The sequence below is a fragment of the Andrographis paniculata genome, unplaced genomic scaffold, assembly GCF_009805555.1.
Source record: "Andrographis paniculata isolate CXL003 unplaced genomic scaffold, ASM980555v1 Contig22END, whole genome shotgun sequence".
NCBI classification, from domain to species: Eukaryota; Viridiplantae; Streptophyta; class Magnoliopsida; order Lamiales; family Acanthaceae; genus Andrographis; species Andrographis paniculata.
Genome location: NW_026137513.1, coordinates 3,570,019 through 3,585,599, shown reverse-complemented (window position 1 = coordinate 3,585,599; position 15,581 = coordinate 3,570,019). Strand labels below are relative to the sequence as shown.

Here is a 15,581-nt window from a genome sequence, read left to right as displayed (position 1 = left end):
ACTCAAATTCATTTATATCTATTTCACTTCTATATAAAATATTATTATCTATAAAATATATGTACACTAAATATTTTATTCGTCCCACAATTTTCAGATAGAATATCACAAGCTCAATCCCTATGTCACCAGACCATCTCTTACAGAATAAAAAAAATAAAAAATAAAAAATAAAATAAAAAATACTACTGTTGGACGGAGGGAGTATAAACATAGTTCCATTAAAGATTTTATTTTTAATCAAAAGTAAGTATTAATATTATATTTTAAAAACTTAAATAATTGTAGTAGAAATACCGTGTAAACAAAACGCTGGAAAGTTCTTCCTTCCTTGTCCCATTTTTTAAATTATTAATTTTTAATATCATTTTGATTATATTAATACTGTCTGCATCCATCCATCATCTCCTTTTTTTAGTATAAAGATAGCCCACAGCCATTGCCCAAATCGTCTTCCTCTTCTTCTTCTTCTTCCTTCCTTCCGATTTCTCAATCCAAATCTCCCCAGTCTGTTCCGTCGGAGCTCAGACGGCGGCGGCGGCCATGGACAACGACAGCAAGCTTAAACAGCCATTTCTGGTGAACGAAGAAGACGACGACGACGACAACGAAGACGAAGGCCAGGATCTGGTCCCGGACCTCCTGGCCCCGCTCTACTCGTTCCAGAAACTCTCCAACTTCTCCTTCTTCTCCTCGTTCGTCGCCGACGAAGACGACATTCCTCCGATCGAATCCTTCCGCGGGTTCCTCACCGCCTTCCGCGACGAATCCGGGAAGCTCTGGTTCCTCGCCGGCCCGGCCATGTTCACCTCCGTCTGCCAGTACTCCCTCGGCGCCTTCACCCAGACCTTCGCCGGTCACGTCGGAACACTAGAACTCGCCGCCTTCTCCATCGAGAACTCCGTCATCGCCGGCCTCTCCCTCGGCGTTCTGGTACAAAACTCAATTCAATTACTAATTTTTTTTTTTTAAATGACACAAAATTTACTTACGATTTCACAAAATTGCACCAAATTTAGGTTTTATAAATTTTGCCTCTAATCCTTAGCCATTCTTATTTAGGTGAATTTGATGTAATTGTGTTCAAAATGCAAATAAATTTAAGAATATATTTTCAAATCTCTAAAATTACAAATATATTTATTTTTCTCATATTTAACAAAAAAATATATATATATATATAAAATAATTATCCTGCAGCTGGGAATGGGCAGCGCCGTCGAGACTCTCTGCGGGCAGGCGTTCGGCGCCGGGCAGCTGGACATGCTCGGAGTTTACCTACAGCGGTCGTGGATCATCCTCCTCGCCACGTCAGTTCTGATGACGTCACTCTACGTCTTCGCCTGGCCGTTCCTGCTGCTGATCGGCCAGACGGCGGCGATCTCACGCGCCGCCGGGAAGTTCGCCCTGTGGATGATCCCTCAGCTGTTCGCCTACGCGCTGAATTTTCCGACGATGAAGTTCCTCCAGGCGCAGAGCAAGATAATGGCGATGGCGTGGATCTCCGGCGCCGCGCTGGGGCTGCACCTCCTCTTCAGCTGGCTGCTGATGCTGAAGCTCCGGTGGGGCATGGCCGCCGGCGCCGCCGTCCTCGACGCGTCGTGGTGGTTCATCGTTATCGCACAGCTCATCTACATGTTTAGCGGCACGTGCGGGAAGGCGTGGCCGGGTTTTACTCATAAGGCATTTTCGAACCTTTGGAGTTTTGTCCGACTCTCGCTTGCTTCAGCTGTCATGATGTGGTAATCTCCTTATATATATTTTTAAAATATTAAATATTTTATTATTTTTAGAAAAATATGTCAGTTTTGTTTACATCACGCAGCATTTTCACTCTGTCATTATATATTTTTTAGAAAAATATTAAATTAAATATATTTTTCCTTTAATAAAACATTACATCAAATATAACTTTTTAATTTTTTTCAAAATTTTCAAAATTACAAAAACTTATAGTGAACAAAAGCTAGACTTTCAAAAGTTGGGGTAGATAATTAAATCAACCACATCAAGATTCAATTTTGACTCAATTTTATAATCCCCAATTTGTAATTTTGTCGTGTAGCAATCGACTTCATTTAACAAATGGAAAACTTTTTTCAATTTTTTACGTACCCTTTTTCGAGTCCATACATTCTTTATTTATCTATTTATTTATTTATTTATTTCTCAATGTGAAGCTTGGAAACTTGGTATTTCATGGCGTTGATTCTCTTTGCTGGATATTTGAAGGATGCAGAAGTTGCTGTTTCCGCCATTTCCATCTGGTAAAAAATTAAAAATAAAAAAATAAAAAATTTACTGAATTTCAAGAATCAAGACAACCTAATATTGATACAGCAGTAATTTTTGTATATTGTGACTGCAGCACAAACATACTTGGCTGGACTAACACAGTTGCCCTCGGATTCAATGCAGCCATTAGGTAAAAAAAACAAAAAGCACAACTCATAATTATTTAATTAATTAATAATGTATTTTTTTATTATTATTTTTTTTTATAAATTATAAATTTTTAAATGAGATGGTCATTTATAACTGAATTGATCGAACATTAATGTTCATCTTTGTCATTACAGCGTCCGAGTGTCGAATGAATTAGGCGCATCTCATCCGCGAACCGCGAAATTTTCCGTAGTGGTGATGGTGATCTCGGCTTTCTTTATTGGCGTCGTCGTCTCCATCTTCCTCCTCACGTTCCAAAACGAGTACCCAGACTTGTTCACCGATAGTTTAGCTGTAAAAAAAGTCATCTACGAGCTTACGCCGTTGCTCGCTTTCTCTGTAGTCGTGAACAGCATCCAACCGGCCTTATCTGGTAATCACATTAATCCTCGAATTCTTACATGCCTGACTCTGTAGGGATATGCATCATTAATTATTATATTAGATGTCAATCAATATTCTTATAAATTTAAGTTTTTAAATGAGAAAAAATGGTTAGACGGTTGATTGAGTTAAATCAGTATTATTCATGTTGATTTAACACAGTCATAATATAGTTAAGACTGGCAACATATATCTGACATTACATGATATAATTGGTAAAATTACTTATAACTCTTCTGTAATTTTGAAATTCAGCGTAAAATTTTTATGTACTTTAAAAATTGCATGACACCCTTTTATATTTTAAAAACGTTGCATAAAATCTCACCTCCATTAAATCTCTCTTGTGGGGTGAGAAGATGATATTTTGTCTCTCTCTCTCTCTCTCTATATATATATATATTTGCATGGTGGGGGTTTTCATGCAACATTTTTTAAAGTATAAAGAGACGACATGCTATTTTTAAAGTAATGTGGAGATTTACATTGAGTTTCGAAATCATAGAGGGTGTCATGCAACAATTTTTAAAGTGAAAGAAGAATTTACGTTAAGTTTTGAAACTACAAGGGAGTTATGGACAATTTTGCCCGATAAAATTTCATATAGTACAATATATTCAAATATATAAAACTGCACAACACATATTTCTATATGATACAATTAAATATTGCATGCTATATAAAAAAAATATGCACGGTCTGTCTTGATTATATGGAAAAATTAAGTCAAATTAGCATGATACTGATTTGATCCAATAAGACCTTAACTTAAAATATTTGAAGAATTAGCATTGGCAATAGTTATCCTAACACACACAATGTCTAAGCTTTATATAACTATGTTGTCCGCGCAGGCGTGGCGATCGGGGCCGGATGGCAAGCATTGATAGCCTACGTAAACATCGGGTGTTACTACGCCTTCGGCGTCCCATTGGGCCTGTTTTTGGGCTACACACTCAACATGGGCGTCAAAGTAAGCCGACAAAATCTTTCGAGTTTTTTATTACATTAATTTTATAAATAATAATAAAAAAACATCGATTAATTTTCATTACCTCATTGATATAATTTGCAGGGAATTTGGTATGGAATGGTTACGGGAACTGTTGTCCAAACTCTAATCCTCTTCTGGATTGTCTACAGAACCGATTGGAATAAAGAGGTATAAAGACATACATACATACGTATATAAATATACGTATAATCGTGTATATATATACGTATTTTGTGTTCGTAAATAATGAGGATAAATGAATTTATTTTGTTTACAGGCATCAATTGCAGTAAAAAGAATCAAATATTGGAGAGGGGAGACAGAAAATGCAAAGGCTAAGGATGTCGAGCAAACACAAAATCTCCCGACTGTCGAAGAAATTAATTGACATTATTGTTATTATTATTATTACTGTAATGAGGTTTTGATTGGTACAGTTTCCGGTGTCTGTCGGCATGAATTTTTTATTTGAAAATACCACTGTGGATTTCTGAGAAGATATGTCCGGGTTTGGATTTTGATTCGAGATTTAAATAGTAAAAATTTTGAATTTAAATAGTTGTATAATGTGACATAAATAAGTATTGATGTGATATTGTGAATGTAAAATTGATTTTTAGTATAATATAAAAAATAAAAAATAGATATTTAATTTGATATTTTTGAAAAAAATAATTTGAATGAATAATAAAAATTTAGTAAAGTTTGATAAATGAACACATCCCGATCGATTTGTGATTCCTTGATTATTATTATTAAATATTTTAATTGATGATTTATTATTAATGCTATAAAAATAAATTATGAAATTTGGAAAATTAATTGATCGAGGTTTATATACCAGTAATATAAAACAAACTCTATATATACAAATGTAAATAATCTAATATACAGATAAGACAAAATTTAAATTTAAAATTCAATATCTTAAATATCTCAACATATTTTCAAACTAAAGTATAACAAAAATTCATTTGAATTTGATAAGAAAAATAAATACATGCGCAAAAGACACAAATAAAAATACTATGTATGCCGTTGCCGTCACCGCTCCACCGTGCAAAGCTAAAAATAATGTTCTTAACTGAATTAGATTTGAAAACGACATGATTCTCACTGGAGCTAGAAACGAAAATAAAATAAAATAAAATTAGAGACCTCCGGATACATTCTAAGTTGAATATACCCGGAGAAACATGGATTGGTATATTGTATCTAGAGAAAAATAGGCTCTGATATCATATGAAAATAAATTATGAAAATTGAAAAATTGCTCGATAGACTCAAATTTAAATAGTTTAATATATGAATAAAACTAAATTTAAATCTAAATTTACTAAAGCTAAAATTAAATATATAATATATCTCAATAAATAGTACTCCCTCCGTCATCCGTCGTCCGTCTCTAAAAATCACATTTACTTTTTGTGTCATTGTATTTAACATTTAAAATATTCTTATATTTGTATAATTTTTTGTACAAATGTCCTTCTATTAGCGCTACTTGCAAAAATATTTTTATTAGTGTCTACTAATAGAAGAATATTTATACAAAAAATTATACAAATATTTTTAATATTAAATACAATGACGCAAAAGATAAATATAAAAAATATACCTCTATTCATCCTAATACAATATTTATTACACAATTATCATTATTTTTTACACAATATTCGTCGATATGATTTCAGATGGTGACAATGACAAGTGTATAAATTAATAATTCAATAAATTAATTTATACAGATAGATAGGCACAGAGACAATGACAAGTGAAATATTAAAATGATTAAAGTGAAAGATATGAGCCGTGAATCGGTCCCAAATTGCAATCGAGTTTCAACTTTATTTATTTATTTATTATTTTGTTGATAATGTTTTAACGTTTACATTGGGACAATGGTGACCTTTCGTATAAAACATGTGCCCCATAACAAAATATTTATTTTTAATTTTAGTAATCATATTATATATTTAATATTTATCTTTGTAGTGTATAATATTAATAAAGTTAGTTTAATTTTTTTTTTTTATTTATACTACGTTATAATATAATACTAATATTTTAAAATTTCGTGTAAAAAATAAACGGATAGATATATATGAGACGAAAGAAGTATTCCATATTAATTTTTTACTCCTTCCGTCCAATTTCTATTGTCCTAAAGCATATTTGCACAATTTTTTAGGTGATTGTTTTTTTTTTTTTTTGTTATGAATTGACAAATTAATCCTTAATTGTATTGTATAGATTAAAAGTAGTAAATGAATCAAGGGTAAAAAAAATAAAATTTGTGTTTAAAAAAGAAAAATAGAACAATGAACTAACACTATAAATATATGAATTGAATTGTTTGGTTGTAGTTTGAAATTAATTTAAATTGAATATTGATTTGAATTTTTGTTTGTAAAGTATTTTGATGTGTGATATTTTGTGAAAAAAAATAATAATATATTTTTATTAAATATTATACACAGTGAATAATATTATTATTTTTTATTTAAAATTACAAAATAACAATATTTAAAGATGACAATTGAGTCACATTCAGACACTACTTTTTCTATTACCACCACTTTAACTAATAATACTTAATTTATCCTCTTTTTTTTAACTTATCAAATCACTTCTTTTATCAATTCAATAATAAATTTTTTATAATATATTTATTTTATTTTTTATTTATTCTATTTTACATTAATATATTATTATTTTTATATTCAAACAAAGTGACATAATTAGTCTAGCAGTGGAAAGATGCACATATGACCTCCTAGCTTAATTTGTAGATTATTAAATTTGATCGAAAATTTATTCAAAGCTCATTTGAGAAAAAATAGATTAAAAAAAAAAAAAAAACATCAAAGTTTCAGACATTTTCCAAATTTATGTCTCATAAAGCAAGAAAAAGGCGTAGCTTCATAATAGAGATTAAGGATGATTCAAGTCCCGTTGGACCACAACCATGATAGAAAGTTTTTCACATTTCCAAATTTATTGACAATATATAAAACTTTTGAATTTGCAAGAAATCAACACTTTTAGAAATGTTGATTTACCATTTAAAATACTAAAATTATCACTTTATTATATTTTTATTTTTTTTGCTCACTACTACTGTAAAAAGAAAAATAAAAAATAATATCAAATCAATAAAAGTATACATGGTAAACTTTTGAAATTCATAGGCTTGAAATCATGTAAATGTCTACACAACCTTTTATTTTTTTTTTTATTTATTATTTTTTAATAATCGGGGACATATAGGAAATCAATGTGCAATAAATTTTAAATATTAGTTGGATATTAATCTCCATTAGAATTTTAATTTCACATAAAAATCATAGCACTCACAGGCCAACCCTAGGCATGGGCCACATGGGCCCACGTCTAACACTTCAAAATTTAGGACCATTTTTCACAAATATATATATATTAAATATTATAAATATATGTATACAATAAAAAATTATATAGTTCTTCCGTCTGTTTTTTTTTTTTTTTTTTTTTTTTTACAGAATTTGAGGAATATTATTATTATATTGAAATATAGTAAAAATAAATATAAAATAACTTTATAGGTACTATATGATATAAAGATGGTTACATTTGCATTATATATTGTAAATTGTAAGGGTATTTGTAATGTTAGGTAGATAATAAAATACTAGAAAGAGAAAATTAATACTTTGTTATGAGATAAACCAAATTATAGAAAAATAGATAAATTATTAAGGGACGGAGAGAGTATTAAAGTTTGTTGTATTTTAATAAGAATATATAATACTCCTTCCGTCCCATATCTATATATTAATTTGTTTTTTGAATAGAGTTTTAGAAATATTAGTATTTGATATGCATCGTATATAATGATATTTTATTATGTTTTGGGTGAATTTTGAGATACGAAATTTCGTATTTATGCAACTCACGGTGTGTTTTTTATTGCGTAATAGGTTTCGTGGAGTTGACATGTTTTGGGGTGTATTTGGGAGACAATGAGCAGAACGCACGAAGGCTTTAGGCATGATCATGCAACACAATATGAGAAATGTAAAATTTACAAAAATGCCCACCGGGGTAAATTAACAATATAAAGAGTATGTGAGGATGGAAGTGTAAAGGGGATCTATTTAAAATGAAATATTGAGATGGATTTGAAGGGACACAATTTTTTCAATTGAAAAGGTGAAGAGAAGCGCGGACTACCACATTCTCTACAACGACACCATATTATTTGAAGCGAAATAAGGAAGAACACGACAGAAGAGAAGAGAACTTGGAAAAGGAATGCAGACGACTCTTCGGGGCGTTCTTCTTCTATTTTTGTAGTGTTCTTTTTTGTCGATTTCAAAATTGAAGGCATGATGAACTTCTTTATTTGTTTTGTGTTTTCAATTCCTATGAATTTCGAGTACTTTCATTTATAGCGTATGTGTGAATTTATGTTTGAGATTGAATTTGTGAGAATTTGATTTTGTTTAATTTGGTGTTTATCGATATTGGGTATTTCTAATTCTTCTAATTTATAAGTTTAGAAATCTTAAATTGATTATTGGGCACGTATTTATTTGAGATTTCGTAGCTAAATTGGAGATTGGCACCCGTAATTGTGTAATTTTTCAATTGATGTAGCAAAGGGTGTGTTTGTTTGGGGGATTGGATTTCCAATCCACTATTCATCCAATTTTTTCCCAAAAAAATATCAAATTAAACACCTGTTTTTTATTTTTTATATTATACTAAAAATCAATTTTACATTTAAAACATCACATCAACACCTATGTATATCACATCATAGAATTATTCAAATTCAAAATTTTTACTATTCAAATCCTAACTCAAAATTTTTACTATCCCAACCCTTAGAGGAATACTCTAGTGTGTTTGTTTGAGGGATTGGATTTTGAGTTGGGATTTGAATAGTAAAAATTTTGAATTTGAATAGTTGTATGATGTGATATAAATAGGTGTTGATGTGATGTTTTAAATGTAAAATTGATTTTTAGTATAATATAAAAAATGAAAAATAGGTATTTGATTTGATATTTTTGGGGAAAAAAAAAGGATGAATAGTGGAAATCCAAACAAATCCCTCAAACAAACACACCCTAAGGAAGAATTAGAATCAATTTTAAACAAATCTGTGTAGGAATATTGTTAAATTAAATTGGTCTTTTTTAGTACTTAAAGTTATCGAGTCAATAAAATTAGAGCCGTCAAAATGGGTTGAGCCCGTCGGGTTGGCCCGCCCCGCGTTACTTTTAAGGAGGGTTGGGTTGTGATTTTTTAAGCCCGTTAAAATGCGGGCCTAAATGGGTCAACCCGCATGGGCCGCGGGTTGAGGGTGGATTAGCCCGCAGTGGGGCGGGTTAGACCGCAGGTCAAGTAAATATAATAATGAGTACTCACTCGTCTAACTAAATGTATTTTTTTACTATTTTTTATTGTTATATTAAAAAATTATAATAAAACTAATCAAATATTAATATAAGAATATATTTAAATTTTTTATAAATTATAAACATACCATTATAAATAAGTTAAGACGAATAAAATAAAATTTGTATTATCATTAGCTTAAATAAATTATCAATATTGTCTACACGTTGTTTTTCTTCTAGTTATTTATGACATTGTTGTTTATTTCGATTTTTCATCATTTGTTTTGTTTGTCTTCCATTTTATTATTTTATAATTTTACAAATTCATAAAATTAATTATGATTTATTTTTAAAATAAAGTATTTCTTATTATTAATTTTTTTAAATACACCAATTAATAATATTTAGAATTTTTATATTTGTTATTTATTTTAAAATATTTATTATTTAAACTGTACAATAAAACTATTTTTAGCTATTTTTAAATATTAATTACGAAAATATTTATAATATTAATATTCTTTTAATATTTTTAAAAAGCCCGTGGGCTAGCCCGCTTAGCTCGCCACTCGACAGTGGGTTTGGTTGGCTGATAAAAATTTGATCCGCCTCGCCGCGGGTTGGCTCGCAAACAACCCGCTTATTTGCGGGTTATGGTGGGTTGTGGGTCAATCCGCCTCACTAACCCGTTTTGATAGGTCTAAGTAAAATTACGGTCGTACTTAGGATTCTCACTCGATTAGGAAAATAGTTAATTGTCGTACCTTAGCTATCGACAAAGTTAGAAAATATTGGTTGTGAACGCGTGTAGATCAACTATAACCAATTTATCCAACTAGTCAATAAACTTGATTTTTAGTCGATGAACAAAATTTATATTCCGAACAGAAAATTCATGTCTATGCTAGAGTTTAACCATCTTAGGTAATCCGTCTTGCATTTTATTTTATTTTATTTAGTTGAGCAAATTTATTTTCTCCTTATTTAGTGTGATAAATCAAAATCCCCCATTATATATATATTAGTATAATTATATTGAACCGAGTGTTCAAATTATTATTGTTCCCTGCGGAGACGACTCTACTCACCGAATTATTGAATTTTGCAAATTTTTTGTGGCGTAGAAACTGATACTTTATTTTGCAGCTGTGCGACACGTTTGCAGTATTATATTGAGATAAAGTAAAAATAAAGATAAAATGACTATATTAACCCTACTAGTATTGTATGATATAAATGTAATGATATAATAAATTGCTAGGGTATTTGTAATGTTAGGTAAATAGTATAATTATTAAAAAAAAATACTTTATTACGAGACAGATCAAAATAAAAAAAAATAAATAAAAAATAAATAAATTATTAAAGAAAAAAGAGACTATTTTATAAACATAATAATCTCTCTTTGCAGCGGGATGTCCCATTCATTGGAGGTGATGTTGGAGACGACGCACTCAATATCTTTAATCAACATTAAATATAAAATATTAATTTTATATTATCTATATATTTTCATATATTTTATATAAAAAATATCACTCAAATTAAAACAGTATACAAACAAATTATGAATAATGGTAAAATTGATTTGACATCATAACCAAAACACCTCAAGTATGTTTTTAAATTAAAATGTGTTTGTTTTTCTAAAAAAAAAAAAAAAATTTGAAATTTTAAAATTTTTAGAAATAGTAAAAACATTTGTATCTAATAATGTTCTATGAAAAAAAAAATGATTAAATAATTTTTTAAAAAGATATTGTTGGTAAATTGTATCAAAACTTTAAAAATTCATATATAAAAGTTTCAAATTTTGAAAATTTGTGAAAATTAGATGATAACAAATTTTTTTTAAGTATTTGTATATATATATATATATATATGAGAATATGCCGTTGCTATTTTTTCAAATGCCAAACCTCTAAACTTAATAGTTTATTTTGTTACATTAAACGAATTATATATGGTATATAAAATTTCAAAAATTTTAAAAATTTAAAGCAATAATCTCAACGACAGAATCAACCTTCGAATTCTGGGGCCTGACCGATAATTTACTACCATCGATTCGACGTTGTGATTTTTAATTATTTTTTTGTACAATAAGAAAGGTAGAAAAGAACAAATTAAAATAGAATAAAATAAGATTATAATTTTTTTTTAAAATTAAAATGCAATTTAATATAATTATATATATAATATATAATTTTCACATTAAAAACAATAAAATAATGGAGGACAATTGGCTGCAATCCTTATCCCAAAATAGATTAGACTCAACTTATCCTAGTGATCCCAGTTAGGGGTGGACACAGTTCAAGTATTTATAAATACGCAGGTATTTGATATTCAAATCGAATTGAACAAATATTTAAAATCGTGAATTATATTCAAATCGAAAAATTCGGTTAACCGAAAATATTTGCAAATAATTCGAATCGAACCAAAATTAAAAAATAATATATTAAAAAATAATTAAAATTCTAATTAAATCAAAATATTTCAAATATCTGAACCGAAACCGAAACCGAACCGTAATCAAAACCGAACCGAACCGAAACTTAACCGAATATAATTATTTTATATAAATTTTAAAATATAATAATATAAATATACAAATATATTTGGTTCGGTTAACCGAACCGAAAAAATATCAAAAACCGAAACCAAACTGAACCGAACAAATATATATTAGTTAGTATGTTGTTTGAACATTATTTTCAATTTAAGGCTAACAACTATGTATAAATAACGACAAATTTCTTTCAAATTTATGTTGATTTTTAATTTAATAGTGATTATGAATAATTATTTTTTATCTCTATGAGTTTAAATTGAAGTATATATTTATGAAACTTTCATTCCCATACTTAATATTCTTTATTTGGTTTTGTTAACGTATTTTTTATTTATAATTTATTTTTTATATAAATTAATTTTTGTTATCTTTATACAAAGTTTTATCATCAAAATAAAATTTATTATTTAAAATATAAAATTAAATTAATATCACAATTTTTATAATTACTCGTGCATAGTACGGGTAATAGGCTAGTATCAAATATATACTATTCGTATTCGAATCAAATTTGTTCAATTAATCAAAAATTCAGTTCGATTCACCAGTTCAGCGGTTGGATTCGATTTTTTTTTATCAGCCCTAATCACGAGGTCATCCACCTACGTCAACATAATATCCCTTTAAGACATTTCTACCATTCTTTAATTGTACGAGGATTTGCATAACGACAGAAGTTGGTAATTATTGGAATGTTTTTAATTATGTGGCCCTGCAATATTTAATCAGTTTTCTCTTTCTTTTTTTTTTTTTTTTTTTTTTTGTGGGATAAGGTGGCTTTTTCTTCTATTTTGATCGGTTTAATTTGCTCAATCAGTTATTATTATTATTACTCATTCCGTCCCAGGTAATATGGGTGTATTACTGTAACAGGAATTTAGGTAAAATATAGTAATTAGTAAGTAATTAAAAAGTGTATTAGTAAAAATAATTATTATTTAGTAAAAATAATTATAGATTAAGATTAAAATAAGTAAATAGTTTAATTAAAGTTAAAAAACTTATAAAATTTAAAATTAAAAATGTGATTAAAGTGCATAATTATATTTCCAAAAATAGAAATGATAAGTTATGTGGGACGGACGAAAATAGAAAATATGGACAAATTATGTGGGACGGATGGAGTATTTTTTACGGTATGATTCTTGATATACATATTCTCGATATATATATATATACTCTATTTGTCATTTTATTTACTCATTTCATCCCAAAAGTATAGTCATATTGGGTTAGACACGAGATTTAAGGAATATTGATATTATAAGAATAATTGGTAAAAAATAAAGATGACTTTTTTGCCTTTGTGAGTATATTAGTATAAAAATTAGTGGCAATTGTGTAATAATAATGAAAATTATGGATAGTTTTATGGTGATATAATTATTTATGAAAATAGGACTATTGTTTTGAGACGGACAAAAATAGTGAACAAAACTATTATATTGGGACGGATAGAGTATTTATTTTGTTTTAAAAAAAATATATTATCATTTTCTTTAATCAAATTATATTGTTATATTTTTTCCTATAAAAATAAAGTAATTATGAATATTGAAACTCTTTTATAAAAGGAGATCATTTTTTAGTTTGAAATAATTTAGTTATTTAGTTTTAAATTGAATTTTGTTGTTTTGTATTTTGGTTTTATCCATTAAGTTTAAGTTATGTATATTATGTATATTTATAGGTCTCTATTTTCATTATAAATAATAATATAATTTCATAATTTTATCATAACTTTTTACTATTCAAATCTTCTTCTTTTTTTTTTTAAAAAAAAATTACTTTATATAATTACTTTTATTTTTTTTTATATTATATTACAAATTTATTTTACATTCAAAATATCGTATTAATCTCTATTTATATGATATCAAACAATTATTCAAATTTAATTTTTTATTATTAAAAAATTCAAATTCAAAATCTAAAAATCTGACAAACACACCCTTATTCTCCGGGGGAGGACAGCCTACTCAATAGGTTTTTGTCTTTATTTCCATGTCCCCTTTGGAAGGAAAACAACCTTTTTATTTGTATTAATATTTGTGTTTAAATATTTATACATACAATTGAAGTACGAAGGGACAGGAGTACTGTATGTTTATATATATATATATTTTTTTTCACAAAAATTAATATTATTTTTTTTTTTATTTTTTATACAATTTTTTCAATTTTTAATAATTTTTTCCATATTTTTAAAAAAATATTATTTTTTTAAAAAATATATTTAAATAATACTTCCATCGTCCCTTAATAAATTATTTATTTTTTTATTTTGGTCTATTCAATACAAAGTATTTATTTATTTTTTAATAACTATACCATCGGCCTATCATAATACATACTCTTTCAATTTACAATATATTACACCGATTTATTACAAAGTTCGCCCAAAATAGAGGGAGTAATAATTTTAATTAAAATGTTATGTCTACTATGATTATAAAAAAATTAAAAAAAAAATTAAAAAGTCAAAATCTCTTCTATTTTTTGAATTATAACTAACATGCATGAAAAATATTATGTAAAAAAATAAAATAATAATAATAATTCATGAAGTCTAAGCAAATTTGATTAAACTAATTAACTAAAATCAATAAAACAAATTAACGGACAATTTGAAATTTTGGATTATATTTATTAGGTACGGGCTGTGTTATACATGTCTTTCTTTTGTTTTGATTTGAATTTAAATTTGTTAATTTAAATAATACTTTATTCGTTTCATCTTATTATTATTATTATTTTAAAATAATTATATATTTAAAATTTTATAATCAATAATTTTTAATTATTTTTATTAATTTACTTTTTTAATTATTTACTAATACTATTAATACTTTACTTAAATTTTTATATTTACAGAAAAATTGACAAAAAATATGAGGACAAAAGAAGTATTATTATTTTTTATTTGATTGTAAAATATTTATATATGTATATTATAATTGAAAATTATTTATTTATTTTTAATTTGAATAGTTGTATGATGTGGTATAAATAGATTTTGATGTGATATTTTGAATGTAAAATTGATTTTTAAATATAATATAAAAAATGAAAAATAGGTCTTTGATTTTATGTTTTTGTGTAATATATGGTAAGTTATAAGAGTATTTGTAATGTTACGTCCATAGTATAATTACTAAAAAAAGAAAACAAATACTTTGTTATGAGACGGACTAAAATAGAAAAATAAATATTTTGTTACGAGAATGAGGGAGTATCAAATTTGTATATTTGATCAATTAAATATGAAATGTCATTAGAATCAAGAAATGTGTAATCATAAAGTGATAACCTTGTTTAAATAAATTTGAAGCATATATATATGTGAAATAAAATTTGATAAACATGATTTTTATTTATTTATTTTTGATAACGTGATAACTCACAGTCGCTACTTTTAATAAACATGATTTGCATTTGGGATTTATTTGTTTAGCGTTTTAGCACTTTCAAATATAAAAATTTTACCTCAAACCAAAACGCTAAAAACACTTATAATGTTATTTAATTAGATTGTCGGAGTATAAATTATCCTAAAAAAGAAGTTACTAAACCTCTTTAAATTAAAATTTAAGTTAAAAATTATTAAAATTAAGTAATTTTTAGAATTACTATGAAATATTTGTTTTTTTTTTTACATGATTTTTTTAAAAAAATAATATACTACACATTTATTATTTTTTATATTTTAAACACAATTTTTTTATACTTCATCACATAATAAAAAATTTTTTCCAACAATTTCATCGAATAAACATTGTTAATTTTTTTTAAA

General features: G+C 26.9%; 1 protein-coding gene across 1 annotated transcript; it reads left to right on the top strand.

The window, feature by feature from the left end:
• The first annotated feature begins 423 nt into the window (after window positions 1-423).
• Window positions 424-4,381, top strand: LOC127245609 (protein DETOXIFICATION 29-like). The gene is made up of 8 exons (XM_051266596.1): window positions 424-933; window positions 1,201-1,742; window positions 2,181-2,267; window positions 2,369-2,425; window positions 2,580-2,818; window positions 3,684-3,802; window positions 3,905-3,991; window positions 4,101-4,381. Exons 1-8 carry the CDS (start codon window positions 544-546, stop codon window positions 4,209-4,211), a joined length of 1,632 nt encoding a protein of 543 aa, XP_051122553.1. The 5' UTR covers window positions 424-543; the 3' UTR covers window positions 4,212-4,381.
• The last annotated feature ends 11,200 nt before the right edge of the window (window positions 4,382-15,581 follow it).

Bases quoted from the DNA above. Each gene is read 5' to 3' on its own strand.
- LOC127245609 (XM_051266596.1), top strand. From the start codon at position 544: ATGGACAACGACAGCAAGCTTAAACAGCCATTTCTGGTGAACGAAGAA. The intron at 2,426-2,579 runs GTAAAAAAAACA...TTGTCATTACAG, and splicing joins GGATTCAATGCAGCCATTAG to CGTCCGAGTGTCGAATGAAT. The intron at 2,819-3,683 runs GTAATCACATTA...TTGTCCGCGCAG, and splicing joins CATCCAACCGGCCTTATCTG to GCGTGGCGATCGGGGCCGGA.